Genomic DNA, 19,991 nt, shown 5'->3' with positions numbered 1-19,991 from the left:
TCTATTCAAGACTTTATTACTACAGTGACTTTTGCTTAGGGGAGAGAGATTGGGCTCAACTCTGAATATGACAAGGGAAAGTGGGGATTTATAGCCAAGGAGCAAGGTGGAGGGATTGCTGGATGGAAACTTTCTAAAAGGAAGGGTCAGGCGAAAGAAGGAATTCTGGCTAAGCCAATTTCATGGGCTTCTTCCTAAAGGCAGGCAGCGTGAGCAGACATCACTGAGGGAAGATGGAGGATGAGGAACCCAGTCAGATAGTGATGAGGATAATCAGATATTAAGGTTGGGGGATTCTGGCCAAACCAGTTTGGTAGGATTCTTGCTAAAATTTGGCGATGCAGACATGGCCACAGAAGTATAAAAGTCATGGTTTAGTTGGGATATGGATGCACTGTATGTGTATCTGCAAATGTATTTGACTTTTCAGAAATCTTTCTTATGCCTAGATACAGTAGTCATGGTGAAATTTGGGTATTAAGTTTTTTGTTTTGTTTTGATTCTTAATTATTCCCTCCAACATTTTATTATAAAAAATTTCAAATATACCGAAAAATTGACAGCATCTGTTTACCGTCTACCTAACCTTTGTCCTTCATATAAACTGTTAAGGGATAAATTTTAAAAGTGGATAAAATCAAGACTCATACAAATATAAAATGAACACATCAAAGATCTAACTCATGGAATTGATAGGATGTGATAACCAGTTCAGAAGAGAACTCAATGTGCCACACATTCACAGGCACATAAGGAATGCTGAGGTGAAATTACAAAGGCATAGCAAAACTGGTCAGTAATACATTCCATGATCATTAATTGCATTTTACCAGATACCATATGCATATCTATGGGTAGAAATATTTGCATAACTATCAGTTTTCTACAAATTAACTTCTACATCTATGGAGTGTGAAACAGCCTAGTTAAGGACAAAAGAGGAGATAAGCCAATGGATCATCTAGCCAGGACACGATTTTGTGTGTGTGTGTGTGTGTGTGTATGTGTGTATGTACACACACATGTGTATATATGTATATGCCAATATTTTTTCCTGAATCTGATAAGATAATAAAACATGCATTTCTAAAGAATATTCTTCTACATAAGGAAAATAACATCACACCAAGAAAATTAAAAAAAAATTCTATAATATCATCTAATATCCCATTTAAAATTTTTAAATTTCCCCTATTGTCCCAGGAATTTCTCTCTTTGTGTGTGTGTGTGTTTTGAACTAGCCTCTTGTTACTTTTTTTTTCTCCCAGGCTATTTAAGAACTTTGAAGAGCTAATCCCTTGGGACTAAGTCTTTTAGTGACTAATCCCGGTGGCCTTTCTTATAACATTTCATATAGCAGTGTTTCTGAAACAGATCTGATGCTTTCGGCTGTCATCCTTCTCCCAAAAGAGTCATATCACTTCATTAACATGGTCATGAGCTGTGTGCCCTGTGCCCAAGGGAAATGAACCTATAGACCCTTTGCTATATATACAAAAGAAAATTACCTGTTGTTATGGGGCTGTTAATCAGCCTTTGTATTGTACCCAGTTGGTGACTGCCTTGCCTATTGGCATTCTCATGGGAGAGAATATAATAGTCTGTTCCTTTGGGATGGAAAGGAAGCATGGAAATCCAAGATAAAATGAGAGCTCAGGGAGAGTGGGCATGGTTTAGAATCCCTATGCAGTATTGAAGCTGATTTTTTAAAAAAGAATTCTGATTTGAGAGCTATATAGTGTTCAGAGTTTTCATGACTGAGGTAACTTTGTTTTTTTCATGCTTAATGTCAGTTCACTTATATTTAAAGTGAGAATTTGGGGGCACCTGCGTGGCTTAGTGGGTTAAGCTTCTACCTTTGGCTCGGATCATGATCTCAGGGTCCTGGGGTTGAGCCCTACATCGGGCTCTCTGTTCATCGGGAAGCCTGCTTCCCCCTCTCTCCCTGCCTGCCTCTCTGCCTGCTTGTTATCTCTCTCTCCCTGTCAAATAGATGGATAAAATCTTTTTAAAAAAAAAGTAAAGTGAGAATTTTTATGAATTTTTAAAAAGGAATTTAGTTATAGATCTTGCCTATGGATATTAAGCAGTTGTTATGACTGCCTCCCTTAATTCTATCAAGGTTAAATTTCTAAATCTATTAATGTATTAGAGGTCCCCAAGACCACCTCTAGTTGATTCACTACAGGGATTCAGAGAACTCAGCAAAACTGTACTCATATTTATGATTTATTACAGCAAGAGGCTACAAAGCAAAATCATCTAGTGAAGGACTCATAGTGTAGTCTGGAGGAAACCAGACAAAAGCTTCCAAGGATCCTCTCCCGGTGGAGTCACATAGGATGTACCTAATTTCTCAGACATCAGATTGTGATTACCCATGCAAAGTGTTGCCTACCAGAGAAGCTTCTCAGAGGCTTCTCAGAGGATCATGGTTTTTACTGGGGGTTGGCCACATATGCACCTTCTGCCTAGCACGTCTTAAAATTACAGACTCCCAGAAAAGAGTAGCTGTTGAGCATAAATAAGGTTTATGCGGTTTCAGCACAGTGAGCCATGCATCAGTTCTTGGGATGGTGGGGACCCTCCCAAGTTCAGGTTTCTCTATATCAGCCAAGGGTCAACCGTTCAAGCTGGCCTTTCTAAGGATGGCAGGCTCATACCTGTTATGGTAACTCCTTTGTATACAACTAACTTTCTTCCTTTCCTTCTGCTCCACAAATCGGAGCAAAGAATGCTTGCATCTTCTCGGTAACAAATTTACTCAGATTTTATATAACACTTGGCAGGCCATATGGGGAGAAGGGAAGGCAAAAAAGGATATTGCATGTATTGGAGATGACTTGGATTTTCTCCTCGCCAGATGAGTTCTTTTTAATTTCTATATTAATCCATTACTATGTGTCAAAAAAAATTTGCAGGCTTATTGCTAAGTATTATTTTTAAAGTTGTACTCTAGAAACCATACTGTGTGCTCTAAGGTGATCTTTTTCTAAAATATACCAGTTCCTAAAGACAACACTTAGAATGGGAGTAAAAATTTTTTTAAAGGGTTCACTCATCCATTTTGAAAGAGAGAGTGAGAGTGGGGCGGGGCGCAGAGGGAAAGAATCTCAAGTAGATTCTTTGCTGAGTGGCGAGGGGGCCCGATGCCATGACCCTGAAACATGGGCCTGATCCCATGATGACCCTGAGATCACGACCTGAGCCAAAACCAAGAGTTGGTCGCTCAACCAACTGAGCCACCCAGGTGCCCCATAGAATGGGAGTAAATTTTTGTAAATCATGTATTTGATAAGGGACTCGTTATCTAGAGTATATAAGAAGTTATTACAATTCGATAATAAAAAGGCAGCCCAATTTAAAAAAAGACGTATCTGAATAGATATTTCTCTAAAGAAGATATACAAATCGCCAATAAGCCCATAGAAAGATGCTCAACATCATTAGCCGTGACGGAATTGCAATCAAAACTGCAATGAAATAATTGCTTCGCACCCACTAGGATGGATATAATCAAAACCACAGAGAGTAACATGTGTTGGTGAGGTTGTGAAGAAATTAGAATGCTCATACGTTGCTGGTGAGAATATAAAATGCTATGACTGCATTGGAAAACAGTCTGATAGTCCCTTAAAGAGTCAACATAGAGTGACCATATGGTCTAGCAATTCCACTTCCAGGTACTTACTTATTCCTAAGCAGAAATGAAAACACACATCCATTTGAAAACTTACACAAGAATGTTCCTAGCGACTTTATTCATAATAGCCCCCAAATGAGAACAACCCAAATACCCATCAGTGGATGAATAATAGATTAAAAAAATGCGATATATCGGGGCACCTGGGTGGCTCAGTGGGTTAAAGCCTCTGCCTTCGGCTCAGGTCATGATCCCAGGGTCCTGGGATCGAGCCCCGCATCAGACTCTCTGCTCAGCAGGGAGACTGCTTCCTCCTCTCTCTCTGCCTGCCTCTCTGCCTACTTCTGATTTCTGTCTGTCAAATAAATAAATAAATAATCTAAAAAAAATGCGATATATCCACAAGATGGAATATTACTTGGCAATAAAATAAATGAAGTAATGGTTCAGGCCCCAACATAGATGAAGCTTGAAAACATTATGCTGAGTGAAAGAAGATAGTCACAAAGGACCGTATGTTGTGTGGTTACATTTATAGGAAATATCCAGAATAGGCAAATCATAAAGATAGAAAGTTGATGAATAGTTGACAGGGGCTGGGGAAGATGAAGGGTTGGGGGTGACTTCTAAGGGGTGCAGGATTTCTTTTGGGGGTAGTGGAAATATCCTAAAATTGATTGTGTTAATGGAGGCACAACTCTGTGAATGTACTAAAATCCATTGAATCATACACTTTAAATGGGTGAATTGAACGGTGCGTGAATGATATCTCAATGAAGCTATTAGAAACATATACCAGTTCTTAAGAGAAGATAAAGGAAATTGTTATTTGGCCATTCTTATGAACATCTGGCCTATAATACTCAGATATTTATTAGAATTCATAACTTAAATTTTCAGACCGTTGAGTCTGTTACTAACTGCTTTGGAATATCTCTTGTTCATTCTGCAGAAGAGTGATTAGGAGCTCCAAAGAGAAATGACACAGTGTTGGGAATATTTTAAGTGCTTTCTGCCTTCTGTCTGTCAGGTATCCTAGTTTAGCAGGAAAACTCTGTTTTCCTCAGCTAGTTCTTGGCTGCTTTTGTTGTCCAAGGGGGAGCCGAAGGTGGATCTGCTCATAAAGGAGTTCTTGGCTGGATCCTTTTCTCTGTAAGGATCTCAGTGTCAGAATGCTAAGGCTATAATGGGCTCATCCATCAGCCTTGGAATATTATTATTATTATTTTTAAAGATTTTATTTATCTATTTGACAGAGATCACAAGTAGGCAGAGAGGCAGGCAGGGTGGGGGTGGGGGGAAGCAGGCTCCCGCTAAGCAGAGAGCCCGATGCGGGGCTCCATCCCAGGTCCCTGGGATCATGACCTGAGCTTTTGAAAGCAGAGGCTTTAACCCACTGAGTCACCCAGGTGCCCCGGCCTTGGAATATTAAGTCACGTGGACTTGAGTCAGCTTGTATTTGGGCAAACAAAGTGAGTTTTCCTCCCAGTTGGTTTTGTTTCAGAGTTCATCAATTCACTTAACTTTAATAGGATATTGTAGGCAAATCTTTCTTGCATGATCTTACTGACTTGTGTTTCTTGTATATTTTTCTGTCCCTTTCAGCTTGCAGCTAAGGAAGGTATAACTGAGAAATGCAGTCTGTCTTCCTTTTAGGCTGGTGTTTTATGTTAGTCTTGTGTGAGAGTCTAGAAAGGAAAAGAATTAGGAAGAATTGGGACAACTTCCTTATTCCTCATGAGTCAGATTCTTATAGTGAATTCAGTCTGTTTTTTGAAATACTATGAATTCTTAGCCAGATTATCCCTCAAACTCATGTTCAGAGGCAAATACCAAAGTATATCCTGAAACCAAGTATAAATGAATTTTAGATTGGCTGCCATTTTAGATGACTCACATCATTGCTCCCCTCATCATCACAAATAATTCTTGCACATACGTCAAGGCCCTAGATGCTGTAACTCAGTGGACCATTCAGAGATAAAGAATACATTTTGAAATTCCCAGAGAGGACATTATTATGTATCTTGAAATCTCAATGAGGACATGCCTCACTACCAAGAACAGGGATGCCAGTGAAGGAGAAACCCTGTCTCCTGTTAACCAGCCCACTCCTGCACTGCTGTATCCTTTCCTTACAGAAGCTGAACTGTGTGACCATGTCATGGTAGGTTTTCATAGGACACAGGTGATCTGGATTTTTTTGTGACCTGGCTTTCTGAGATCCTGCATGTTATGGGACTGTTGAGTGCTGTGTGTGACATAGGACCAATGACCAGATGTGCTGTTTCGTTGGTGTTTCCATGATTGATGTTCTTGTAAATCCCATAGGGAATTTAAATACAGATTGAATTTTAATGTTCAATCTGTGTTTAAATGGTTCAGTCTGACATTAAAAGGTATGACCCTTAGCAGAAATTAATTTTGTATTTGTGAATGGCCAGTTAAGCGAACACCTAAACAACTTCATAGAGCAGGCAAGAAAAAATCTCTCAAGCAAAATGCTTTGTCTGCTCCCTAAGTAGCTGTTGCCAGTGAGCCAAACTCCAGGACCACCATTAGTTTGGATACATGGATAGTTGACTGGAGAAGTTGAGGGTAATGTCAGCACGGTACAGGACATTATCTCTGCTTCGTCTGTCCTAAGCCTGCCATCCTACAGAGCTCTTGAATCGGAGCTCACAGTCCTATGAAGTACAAAACCACACCAAGCAATTGTAGCCAATGGACATTTGTGGCAACTGGAAGAAAAAGTTGACAGAGGACTTATCTGTATCTGTTTTCTCTTTCCCATCTCCTGCATTCTTACCAGGCAAAAGTAGAAGAAAAGATCCAGGACGTCTTCAGTTCTTACAAGTTCAACCACCTTGTACCAAGGTAAGCTGTGGTTAGGAGTGTGGGGGGACCGGGGAGACACCCCCTCCTGTGAGAGCCTTTCTTCCTTCCTCCTTGAGCCTGTTCAACCTCAAGGGATAAGTCTGTTGGGAGAAGGGTTTCTTGACCTTGACCTTGTGGCTACCTGGTAAGCTAATGACCCCAACTCCTTCCTCTGTTACAAAGCTGTTTAGAGGAGATGCTCTCCTTGATCTGAACCATCAGGTGTTACATGGGGAGACCCCTTAAGGCCTGGACTCTGAGGTCTGATGTTGGGGAGGGGAAATTCATGTTTTTGTTGCTTAGTCGTGACCTGGTGCTCTGGTGGTTCGGATCAGAACTCTTGAGGTTTTATTTTTCATTGGCACTTTAAGTCCAGGGGATGGCAAAGGTTGGATTCTCTTGATGTGTGTTGTGCTTTGACTGGAAAGAGGTGATGAGTCTGAGCTTCTCCCAGTCCGGCCCTTATTGGTAACTGTGGCACCGCTCCCAAGGATGCAGTCTCCAGGAAGCACACACAGTGCCTTTTGTTTCCCTCAGCACTTAGCAAGTTGAAGGTTTCTAAGCAATTTGATGTCAGAAATTCCATAAAGGGGATTATAAGCTTAACTTAAACTTATTGTTTAAGTTGAAACTTTGTTTTCCCTTGTTTGTAGTTTATAATGTATCACGTTAGATTTCACGAGGATATTTCATCCCTCTATTAGCATGTCTCTCCCAGTCCCAAGTTGTTTCTCCAGAACCATCCTGTGTCGTATTTCCAGCCGTCAGAACAGATTAGGAGTCCAAAACTGTGTGTGGTCATGGTTTTATCTTAGTGATCCCACACTCTGCCTTGACCCCCTCTGAACAAATGGCCATTGCGCTGCTGGCTAATTCACTCTGGCTGGGAAGCGGGGGGGGGGGCCCGAGGTCCTGCCTGAACCCTGAGTCCTGTGCTTTGGAGACTGAACAGAATAATTCCAGGCTAGTCAGGCTCTGAGTGCTCTGGTTTTACTGGGACATCATGCGTGGTTCTGGCCCAAGTTCCTTTTGTGTCTTTTTACCACCATTATATTTTGCCACTATTTCCTTGAAAAAGAAATTTTCTTCTGAAAATTCTGATTAGCCAAGGCAGAAAACAATTGGAAAAGGCAAATTGGAAAAAGGGAAAGGCAGATGAGAAGGTCATCTTCATTTTTCTTCCCTGAGGAAGGAACGAGGGAAGATACCAACTAACTAGAGGAGTCTTTCCCCGAACTGCTGAACTAAATTTCTATATTAACCTAAAGCTCAGTCCTCAATAAATGAGCTATTGCTCCTCCGGAGCCACAGCTGGAGATTAGGAAATAAAGCCATTGGTTTCCATAGCTCGGAAGCTGAAACTAATACAGCAGTGTATGTCAACTCTACTTAAATAACATTTTTACCAAATAGGTTTTTAAAAACAATTTGTTTATTTCTTCTAAGTTTTTATTTAAACACGGTTTCTATCTTAGAATAATCTCCAAGGTATATTAAATGGAAAAATAAAAATACAGAAAAATATGTGTCGTACTCTGCCATTTGTGCTAAAGAGAAAACAGTGTTTTTACAAATCAGTCAGCAAACAGCTGAGGGGGGCATGTGGGCACCAGCTCTGCCCGGGGCAGGCGAGACTTATTGAGAGGCAGAGGGACTTGGTGGTGGTGAGGGGTGTGATTACTTCAGGGGGTCTTTGTGCCTAGCTGCTGCATCCCCGGTGACTCACCTGACTGGGCTCTGAGTCACTGTCTGCTGTCTGAGGCCCTGTGGACACATGATCCCTGTGTTTTGAAAGGGACCTTTGATCATCTGACATTCCTTTTCACCCACCATCATAACAGACCCTTGGACTTTTCTTTTATTCTTACTGAGATGTGAGGGAGAATGGGAGGTTACATAGTCTGGGAGGAAGAAGTGGTGTTTGGGGAAGGGTGCCAGAGGACAATAAAAAAAATTAAATCCCCTGAATTCATAGGTCTTAGGTCAGGTGTGGGTGGAAGACAAAAATGTTCCTCCTGGGTTTGGATCTTTCTGGAAGTAGAATATGTCAGGGGGTCTGGGTTTATTTCAGGAATCTGACATTTCCTATTTTATCATTGCTTATGAAAATGAGTGTTTTAAAGGATGCTAATAAGTATATCATTATGTCAAAGCATGCTAATGAATATTAGAGATATTACACATTTTGGCAGAAAGGCTGAGTGAATGGCTGATAGAAATCAACTTATCAATATAAGGCTGAAGCCAAACACCACCATCATAGAACTAACTTCTAGGATAAAAGAATAAACCTGAAGGGGCGCCTGCGTGGCTCAGTGGGTTAAAGCCTCTGCCTGAGGTCATGATCTCAGGGTCCTGGGATCGAGCCCCACATCAGGCTCTCTGCTCAGCGGGGAGCCTGCTTCCCCTCTTTCTCTGCCTGCCTCTATGCCTACTTGTTATCTCTCTCTTTCTCTGTCAAATAAAGAGATAAAAAAAAAAAAGAATAAACCTGAAAATTTAGCAAAATTTTAAATTATTATCACAATTTCAATGTTTAACATTTTAGAAGTCAAATTTTAGAAAGTCTGACATAATATAGGAACACCTTCATTTTTAGCTAAAGTGAATATTCAGATACTAGCAATAAATCTAAATGACACGGCGTGTTTGTTTTTGAGGTTATGATGCTGGTCGGTGTAATAGCATCGCACACACATCCAGGACCACTGACTGCGCACAGGTCCAGGGATGCCAGGAATGATGCTGAGGGAGGCATTTGCCTATTGAACCTTCCAGTGCCACAGCCCAGTAGCAGATTTGGCTGAAATTCAAGGCTGAAGCTGAATGTCAGTACCTTCTACAATTATTCCCCATTCCAGGAACGATTTCTTACTCTAAGACCGTGAAGCCTGCATCCTCTCCTGGAGTGAGGTAGTCCCTCCCAAGGATCTTTTTGACTGTGCTTTTAACAGTTTTGTTTGTCAGGAGCCTGCTTTCCCATGAAAGCTAATTTTTCCTTCCCTGTGGTTATTCCACACACTTAGGAATTCACCTTTTTCATTTATTCCATTAGCTTTGGTAAAAAAAAGCCTAGATGCATTAAATTAAACTCCCTCTCTTTCTCTTTCTCTCAGGTACTTCCATGTCATTTTCCTTTTGGGCAACAGGGTGATCAAGGCCCACCCAGGTCCTGCCCCTGCTGGGCTCTTAGTCTCATGGAAGAGGTAGCCATTAAACAAACAAATGCAAATACACTGTTACCAATGGGATGAGTGTCAAGGAAGGGAATGGGACACTCTGAGAGAGTAACGGCGGTGGGGGGGGCTGTAATTTAGGTTGGGAAGTTAGGGAATGTGTCTTAGTCTGTTCTGCCTGCTACAACAAATTACCATGGACTAGGTGGTTTAAACTAAAAACATTTATTTCTCACAGTTTTGGAGGCTGGGGAGGTTCGGTATTAGATGAGCGCCAACTCCCTGGTTCATAAATGGCCATCTTCCCACTGTGTTCTCAGGTGGAAGGGGTGAGGGAGCTCTCTGGAGCCTCTTCTGTAAGGTCGCTAATCCCTCATGACCTAATCACATCCCGAAGGCCCCACTTCTAATACCATCACACTGGGAATTAGGATCAACATGAATTTTAAAGGGACGTGAACATTCAGTCTGTGGCAGAAGGCCTCTCACAGAAAGTGGCTCTCAGGCTGAGACCGAGTGGGTGAGCAGGAGTTGGTCAGAGTTTAGGAGTTTAGGAGGCTGTCGCAGCATTCCAGACAGAGGGAACAGCATGAGCTAAAAGTCTTGAGACTGAAAAGAACAGATCACAAGGAAGGCAGTGTGACTGGAGTTTAGTGAGGGTCTGAGATGAGATTGGGGAGAAATAGGTAGAGGCACATCATGAATGGTCTTGAACCCAATGGGGTTCAAGTCACAGTAAGAAGTTACATTGTATTTACAGTTTACGTTGCTGCCCAGTACACCTATATTTCTAAGTTCTTTTTCAGATATTGGAACTGGACTCCCAGTATCTTTAACATATTTACTTGATCCTTTCTCTTGTGTATCCCTATCTCCCATCCCCCTCTGCACAGCCACATAGATGTCCTTCTCATCCTCTCGAACACTGACACCCTGCAGTCCCCGCCCCGCCGCCCCCCTCCTACACAGAGCCCGTGTTGTTCTGCTTCACCTAATGGCCTGGCTTTAGGGCTGAATTTTTCAGGAAGGAAAGGGAAAGAGCTCTAGCTTTTTATTTTAATTCCTTACACAGAAAAGATTTTTGGACAGAGGTGAATTGAGAATAAAGGAATAGTAAGGGTATTGGTTTTTTAGGGCTGCTGCAATGAAATACCACAGACTAGGTGGCTGAAACAACAGACATTTATTTTCTCAGAGTCTTGGAGGCTGGAAGTCTAAGATCAAGGTGCTGACAGGGTCGGTTTCTCCTGAGGTCTCTCTCCTTAGCTTGTAGACGGTGTCCTCCTCATTGTGTCCTCACATGGCCTTTCCTGTATGTGCTCCTCCCTGATACCTCTTTCTCTTCTTATAAGGTCATTAGACATTGTTTAATCTTAAATAACTCTTTAAAGATTCTGTCTCCAAATACAGCCCCACTGGGGTTTAGGGATTGAACATATGAATTTTGGGGGACACGGTTCAGTCCATATCAATAAGGCTCTTAGTACAGTTTTGCTGACTGAAAGAAACTGTATATATGTCCCTTCAATTTAAAGGAATAATAAGCCTCAGGGCACCTGGGTGGCTCAGTGGGTTAATCTTCTGCCTTTGGCTCAGGTCATGATCTCAGGGTCCTGGGATCAAACCCCACATCGGGCTCCCTGCTCAGCAGGGAGGCTGCTTCCCCCTCTCTCTCTGCCTGCTTGTGATCTCTCTGTCAAATAAATAAAAAAAGGTCTTTTTTTTTTTTAAAGAAATATTTAGTAAAAGAATAATAAGCCTCAGAGGAGAAGTTAAAATTCATTCAGCATTGTGGCCCTTGAAGCTCTATGTAAACAAAGAGACCTTTTGCAAGATTTTAGAATAGCCTATGCATGTCAGCATTAGTGTGTGTGTGTGTGTGTGTGTGTGTGTGTGTGTGTGTGTGTGTTTGAATAAGTGGGCAAAATGAAAGAGAATATTTTCGCTTGTCGAAATGGCTCTCGGTGTAGAATCTCTGTTTTCCTGCCTGTGGGTGGTCTTCAGATGAAACCAGCTAGAGGAACTCATTAGGATTCCCTCCCGGCAGGGCTGCTAGGGCCTGGCTGTGGGTGAGGTTCATCTGGGCGGGTGATGTGAGGGAGCCTGCCCATAGGGTCCAACCCCGAGCTGCAGCAAAGGTGACTGAGGCCCCCTTCCGTTAGGTGTTTCTGGGCAGGTGAGGCTCCAGGTACCCCTGAGGCAGGATCTCTTACCCCTCGAGGCAGAAAAGCATTTGCCCCTGAGGTCTTTCACTTTGTAGTGACTGAAAAGCCCCTCCCTGTCAAGTGAGAGGAGTGCGGAGATAACAAGGAAAAGGGTTTCTTCTCCACGTTTCTTGTTTCTGTTTTCCCACTAAGAGGAAACGTTTGCTTAGCTGTGTAATTGGGCTCTCAGAATTCTCAGTCCCACAGGGGAGGGCAGCCTGTGGCAAGCACGTCTCCTCAGTGTGGAAGGTATGAGCATGGAGGAGAGCTGGAGGAGCAGACCCCAGGGCCAGTCCAGTCACCCATCTCCTTGCCCTCTCCGAGGGAACCTGAACTCCCCTGGAGGTTTGTCATTCATTTAAACAGAAGGCACATCTACCTATCCAGGGAAAACAGTCTCGTTAGGTCAGTCAGAAACTGGCATTACTGTGCGTTTCTTTCTTCTTTCTTCTGCTCATTCAACAAATAGATGTCGAGAGCCTGCTCTCTGTGGGGCCCAGATGTGCAAGCCAGGCAGGAGCTCTCCTCAGAGCGACAAGGCAGTGGAGTAGGGGGGCGGACTGACCAGGTGGTTGCAGTAAGTGCACCCCTCTTCTCACCTGGTCCCTTTCCCTAGCACTGTACTTAAGGTCACAAAATCTTATTTACAGGATCCTTTTACCCTTTTACCCCTTTACCTCATTTCCAAATGAGGTGGCTCATGTTCTCTTCTGTTTTTCCCTTCTCTGCTCTGTGGCGTAGCCTTTCAAGGTATTTGGTGTATTCAAGTTCCTTCGACTGTTTCTTCAATGGGAGAGTTTTGACCTATAGAAAGCCTGTACCGTGAATGGGTCCTTTCAGAGCTGGAAGTCAGGCGATCTGCCTCCAGATTCTGTACTTGCCCTCACCTGCCTTGGGTTTCTCAGCCTGCCCTCATGGACGGTCTCGTGGACCCTCTTGGTTCTCCTCGTCTGCACCCCCATCCTGGCTGCCCCCAGCTTCTCAGCCTGCGCCATCGTGGTTCTTGAGCTATTTGTCAGCAGTTCCCTGGGCTCATTCAGGTCCTTCCCACCTCCACCTTTCAGCTCTTCCCCTCCTCCCAGTCCCTCCCTGGCATCCCTATCCTGGCGCTTCTGCGGAAGGGTCCCAGCCAGATTTCCCAAGAGAAAAGTCATGCGACGTTGCCTGCTGAGCGACTTCTCCAGAAGTTATACTACAAGCTTTAGCTGGGCCTTCACTGCTGCTGTGAGCTCCCCTCACTCCTCTCTTGTGGATTCCCTAACACACTCACTCCAGTGACCAGCCTCACCCCCCACCTCCTGAGAAACTCCGGGCTGTCCCACATGAGTTTCCTTCTTCCCCACTTTCAAGTCCTGTGTTTGTCTTACTTCACACTTTCTCTCGCTGTTTCCATCTCTGAGAATGGAGCTTCCCTCCTTACTGCCAGGCTCCTCTCTCCTGAACTCTTGCCCCCAACCCTCCTTCCTCCCTCTTCTTTAGGGACTGTCCTTGGTGGATTTTCTCTGGGCTCTTGCATTTTCAGCATCTTTGCTCTCAAGCAGTTTTTTGTTTTTTTTTTTTTAATTTCTTTTCAGCATAACAGAATTCATTGTGTTTTTGCACCACACCCAGTGCTCCATGCAATACGTGCCCTCCGTAATACCCACCACCTGGCTCCCCCAGCCTCCCACCCCTTGCCCCTTCAAAACCTTCAGATTGTTTTTCAGAGTCCATAGTCTCTCATGGTTCATTTCCCCCTCCAATTTCCCTCAACTCCCTTCTCCTCTCCATCTCCCCATGTCCTCCATGCTATTTGTTATGCTCCACAAATAAGTGAAACCATATGATAATTGACTCTCTCTGCTTGACTTATTTCACTCAGCATAATCTCCTCCAGTCCCGTCCATGTTGCTACAAAAGTTGGGTATTCATCCTTTCTGATGGAGGCATAATACTCCATAGTGTATATGGACCACGTCTTCCTTATCCATTCGTCCATTGAAGGGCATCTTGGTTCTTTCCACAGTTTGGCGACCATGGCCACTGCTGCTATAAACATTGGGGTACAGATGGCCCTTCTTTTCACTACATCTGTATCTTTGGGGTAAATACCCAGTAGTGCAATTGCAAGGTCATAGGGAATCTCTATTTTTAATTTCTTAAGGAATCTCAACACTGTTCTCCAAAGTGGCTGCACCAACTTGCATTCCCACCAGCAGTGTAAGAGGGTTCCCCTTTCTCCACATCCTCTCCAACACATCTTGTTTCCTGTCTTGCTAATTTTGGCCATTTTAACTGGTGTAAGGTGGTATTTCAATGTGGTTTTAATTTGAATTTCCCTGATGGCTAGTGATGATAAACATTTTTTCATGTGTCTGATAGCCATTTGTATGTCTTCAGCAGTTTTTACCCCTCCTCTAGCTGAACTGCCTGCCTTCCCCCCAGCGCCCCCTCAGGCTGCCAGTCTGTTGTCTTTCTCCCCTCACACACATCACAGCACGCTTGGATTGTGGGTTTGGTTTCCTGCCACTAGTCTTGTCCCCACCCCAATCTCTTCAGCATGCTGCAGCTCCTGGGATCTAGAAAATGCAGATCTGACCATGTCTTTCCCACGCCTAAAATACTTCAACGACTGCCTTAAAATTTTTTTCACTTGCCTTTTTTTTTTCCGTAACAGCTTTGAGATACAATTCAGATATCGTATAATTCCCCTATTTAAAATGTCCAGCTTAGTGGTTTTTAATTTATGGACAGAGCTGTGCATCCATCACCATAGTTCATCTTAGAGCATTTTTGTCACCGCGCTGAGAAACCCTGTCCCCTTTAGCCACCACCCTCCCATTCCTCTGTTCCCGTCCAGCCCCTGGCACCCGCTTCAGCTGCTTCCTGTCTCTGTGGATTTGCCTCTTCTTGACATTTCATGTAAATGGAATAGTACAATATGTGGTCTTTCTGTGACAGCTCCTTTTACTTCCCAAGGGCCATCTGATGTTGACAGCACAGTGACTTTTGACGCATTTAGAAGTCCCCTGTGATCTGGTGTCTCTGTACCTCTCCAGGCTGAGTTCTCAGGGCTCATTGCCTTGTACTTCTGCTCCAGCTGAACTAAACCTACACAAATGTGCCGCGTTGTTCCCTTCCTGAAACACCCACACCCTCCCTTCTTTTGGCTGGCTAACTCATGTCCTTGTGGTGTCCTTCATTCCTTGACACAGTGCTGTGTCCTTTGGGAAGTTTCTTCTGATCCTGCATGCCTTGCTATGTGCTGCTAGAGCCTGCCACGCTTTGTTCTCGGCCAGGGCTGTCACTGCCACGGGCTCGTCTGTGTCTACCTCTGGGCCACAGCTCTAGGGAGCGGAGTCATCTTCTACCCCCTGCAGGATGCTTGGCCTGCACACAGTGGGCTCTCAGAGTCCCGGCCCTTGGACCTCCTTGAAAGAGACATCGAGTCTGGCCTTCTCTTATCCTTTATGCTCTGGAATCTGCCCTCACTGCTCCCTGAACTCTCTCGAAGGTCACCAGCCACTTTGTCATTTGTTCTCTTTTTCCTCAGTCTTGCTGCAGCATTTGTGATGGTTAAATACCTCTATGAAGTTCTCTCCTGTTTTGCCCATGACATGACATTGCCTTTGTCCTCCTCCCACTTATGTGACTTTCTTTAACTCTTTCCTCTGGCTCCTTGTCCTCTAAGCCCATAAGGATGGGTCTTTCCCCTGTTCAGCATTCAGGCTCTTCTCTCTGCTTTGTCCTCTACTCCTGCAGCTTTATCTGTCACCTATGTGCAGACAAATGATCACCGTCTGTGTCACTTGGAGCCCTCCCCTGAGTCTTACATGTATTTCCAACAGTGCCACTGACCTTGTCACCCAAATACACTTCCTGTGCTATCAGCCCACCTGCCCATGGGTCACCATGCTAATTTGAGCCCTTAAGTATTGACGTACTTATGCCCTGGTTGACTCTGAGCACCGCCCTACCCTGTCTTCCACCTCACCTCCCTCCACACTTCGTGCTTTCACTTGGCCCAGTTTGTACACACATATTGAATACCTACTGCAGCCAGATAATCTTTCTAATGTGTAGTTTGGGTCATTTTCTTCTCAGCTCAGAACCTCAGAATTTCACCTTCCACCAGTCAGAATGGCTTGATTCAGAAAGACAAGAAATAACAAGTGTTGGTGAGGATGTGGGGAGAAGGAACACCTGTGCACTGTTGGTGGGAATGCAGACTGTCATAGCTGATGCGGAAAACAGTATGGAGGTGCCTGAAAACATTACCGATGGAATGACCATATGATTCATTCATTCCACTACGGGGTATTTCCCCAGAGAAGACAAAGACACTAATTCAAAAAGACATATGCCCCCCTGTGTTTATTGCAACATTATTTATAATAGCCAGGATAGGGAAGCAACCTCAGTGTCCATCAGTAGATGAATGGATAAAGATGTGGTGTAGCTATACAATGGAATACTACCTAGCTATAAAAAAAGAATGAGAACTTGCCATTTGTAACAACATGGATGGAGCTAGAGAGTATTATGCTAAGTGAAATAAGTCAGACAGAGAAAGACAAATACTACATGATTTCAGTTATATGTGAAATCTAAAACACAAATGAACAAACAAAAAGCAGAAACAGACCCATCAATACACAGAACAAACTGGTGGTTATAGAGGAGAGGAGTGTAGGGAAGGCAAAATGGGTGAAGGGCAGTGGGAGATTCAAGCTTCTAGTTCTGGAATGAGTAAGTTGCAGCATAGGGAATGTCATCATTGGTATTGTAATCACATTACATGGTGATAGGTGGTAGCTGTGCTTGAGTGAGCATAATTTAATGCATAAACTTGTTGAATTACTAGGTTATTACAATATTAACATTGTGTGTCAACTCTACTTCAATTAAAAAAAAAAAAAAACAAACCCAGGGGCGCCTAGGTGTCTCAGTGGGTTGGCCTCTGCCTTCAGCTCGGGTTGTGATCTTAGGGTCCTGGAATTGAGCCCCGCGTTGGGCTCTCTGCTCAGCGGGGAGCCTGCTTCCCCCTCTCCCTCTGCCTGCCTCTCTGCCTACTTGTCATCTGTCAAATAAATAAATAAAAATCTTTAAAAAACAAAACAAAAACCAACATAGCTTAAGTGAAAAAAAAAATACACAAAACCTTCAGGGTCTACCTTTGCCTACTAAATTGAGTCGAAATTCCTCAGGTGGCATCCCAGACCCCATTTTATAAATGGCTTACGTTGCCTTTTTGACCACTTTTATTGTATTCCTAATATTCAGGCCAGATCCCCCACCTGGCTTGCACCTGAATACCCACACTGCACAATACGATAGCCTGTGTCTCCTGCAGCTGTTTAAACTGAAAGCAGTTCAAATTAAATAAAATTTGAAATTCAGCTCCTCGGCCACATTAGCACATTTCACATGCTCACTAGCTACACGTGACTGGAGTCTGCCTGCTGAGTAACACAGGTCCATTTCCATCACTGCGGGACGTTCTTTTGGACAGCCCTGGTCTGAGCCTTTTCGTTGCTGTTCATTCTGGCTGGCGTCTCCTCCTCTCCTCACCATCTCTACCCGTGAACATTTTCTCCTTCTGCAGGGCCGCCCACCTCGTGTTCCACCTCTTGCACACAGCCTTTCCTGATCATTCCTTTCTGCATGAGATGCCCCCACCCCTTCCCTTTAGAGCCTTGGTAGTATTTTACCCGTGTTTCCTTTATGGCCCCTGCCCATTTGTTTCTCAGATTGTAGCCACTCACGTCTCTAATGCATTTCCAGCACTGAACTGGGGGAGTCTTTGAGGTAAAGACTACAGGAATGATCGTACTCTGGGTATAATACAGAGGGAGTTCAGTCAATCGTTTTAGAACTGATCCCCTAGAAAGGAGAATGGTTCTTTTTTAATTCGTGGAATTAGTAAGCAGAGGCACTGTCTGGCCACTCTGTTCTTTTTTCCTTCCTCCCACAATCACAGGCCTCTGCTGTGAGACCCAGCAAGAAGCGCAGCCCCTGTCCTTGGCCTTGCCTGTGCAGGTGGCCATGGGCAGCACATTCCATCTTACAGCCAGAATTGCTGATCTCAGTGCCAAGGAGACCAACTGGCTGCGGAATACAAATAGGGTCCTCCGGCCAGGGCAATGGGTCAGCACGTAGGAGGTGGAATTTCGGGGAGGGAGTCATAGACGCACAGCTGGGGAACAGGCAGGGTACACGCTACCTGCCTCGGAGAAGTGACCCCAGAAGAAATGATTGGAACGACAGAGGCTAAACAGCTCAGGGAAGTGGTGAGGGCGGCTCAGGGTGAAATTGCTTACAGGGTGGGGAGCTGCAAGGTGTCTGTTCACAATTAGACCCTGGAGGAGCTTTCTGGATGGTTTGTCGTCGCCTGGCCATGTGTGTCCGTGGTGGCTTTTCACTTTGCCCAAAGTCACCTACCATGAAGGAGAGGAACTCACCCACAGCGTTGGCCAGCACATTTTCAGACACTTTAGGGACATTCAGGTGCTGGCCTCTTCTGTCTGGTTTAGCTGCCCTTGGGAACTAAAGAAGATGCTGCTTTTCCACTGGTTAACCACAGGGAGTGCGGCGTCCTGAAGCTGAGAGTGTGTGCGTGTGCACACGCGTGTTCTCTAGTGGGCAGGGAGCAGGAGCGTAAGACTAGCTTTTCTTTCTTTTTTTTTTTTTTTTAAGATTTTATTTATTTATTTGACAGACAGAGATCACAAGTAGGGAGAGAGTCAGGCAGAGAAAGAGGAGGAAGCAGGCTCCCTGCAGAGCAAAGAGCCCGATGTGGGGCTCGATCCCAGGACCCCGGGATCATGACCTGAGCCGAAGGCAGAGGCTTTAACCCACTGAGCCACCCAGGCACCCCAAGACTAACTTTTCAAGCTCTTTGTCTTTCCAGGCTGATTTTGCAGAGAGAGAAGCACTTCCATTATCTGAAAAGAGGGCTTCGACAGCTGACAGACGCCTATGAGGTAAGCTCGCTGCCCAGGAGCTCAGTTGAATGGTCAGGCACAGTCCTTTTTCCTGTTGGAATGTGAAACACTCATGGGCCTGGCCTGCTGCGGAGTCGCTCTTTGTACCCCATTGCTGTGGCAGGAGCCAGGTACGCAGGAGCCCAGATCCACAGAGCCCGGGACTCCCCCTCCTGAAAGGGCAGAACTAGCTCTCTAGTGGTGTCTTCCCCTAGGAGGGACAGAGCTCCCTGGGTGGGGTGGGGCTTTCTTCCTCCATTAGATCATGGTGAGGGGTTCACGTACTTTTCCTGGCCACCGCTTGTCAGCTGCCTAGAAGGCAGTTATTGTCCATCCCTAATCCTTTGCCCTATAAGCGGATCTAATCCTGTGCCGGTCAGAGGATCAGTATATAAATCCCAGTGAGGACTTCCACAGTTGAACACTATAAAAATGCCCATGCTTAGAGTGCATTTTAAATCACATTCCTCGGAGCCCTGGGGTTTCCCAGAGGGGCCTCAGGGGAGCGCATGGTGGTGGAGGAGGGGCGGAGGATGTTGGGAAGGTGACAGACAGGGGATGAATGTGAACAGGAGGGCTCCAGTCTTCCTGCCTCACTTTATACACAGCAGCCCTGCTTCTAATTTGCTTTTTTATTTGGGGGAGTCTGCATTTGATTCTTTACAACAGGGATTGGCCAGCTGAAATGCCTGTAGATCTAAGCAGGTAGTATAAATAAGAGAAGTGGCCAGGTAGGAGGGAGACTGAGGCACACCTGGGCACCGAGCTTTCCCTCTGTTCCTGCCAGGTGCTGCTATCCAGGAATGTAGACCCACACTCGCCAGATCTCTCTTCCTCTCTCTTTTCAAATCAAGTCAGACATCCAGATTTCTCTGTGAATCTCCCAATGCCTACATGTTGCAACTAATTCTAATTAAAAAAACAGAATGCTACAAGGAACAAGCAGAACATGCCTACAGGCTAGACTTGGCCTTGGGGTCAAAATTTTCAATCCTTAACGCAGGGCCTCTGTGGTTAGGGTGCAGTGAGCCTGATATGGTTAATACCGTACCAGCCAACGGCTAGACGGCGGGCTGAAAGTTTACCATGCCTCATCTCACCAACTTGTCTCACCTACTACATGAGGTAG

At 44.6% G+C, this 19,991-nt stretch overlaps 1 protein-coding gene across 1 annotated transcript in view; it reads left to right on the top strand.

Moving 5' to 3' along the window:
- The window catches only part of LOC116878038 (protein farnesyltransferase subunit beta), a 64,512-nt gene that overhangs the window by 8,486 nt on the left and 36,035 nt on the right, over positions 1–19,991 (top strand). The window contains exons 2-3 of the mRNA XM_032875182.1: positions 6,456–6,520; positions 18,790–18,862. Coding sequence (XP_032731073.1) covers positions 6,456–6,520; positions 18,790–18,862 — 138 coding nt within the window. The remainder of the gene's footprint in view (positions 1–6,455; positions 6,521–18,789; positions 18,863–19,991) is intronic.

Source organism: Lontra canadensis, unplaced genomic scaffold, assembly GCF_010015895.1.
Source record: "Lontra canadensis isolate GAN:19392208 unplaced genomic scaffold, GSC_riverotter_1.0 scaffold55, whole genome shotgun sequence".
In the NCBI taxonomy this organism is placed as follows: domain Eukaryota; kingdom Metazoa; phylum Chordata; class Mammalia; order Carnivora; family Mustelidae; genus Lontra; species Lontra canadensis.
This window is presented reverse-complemented; position numbering and strand designations above follow the sequence as displayed.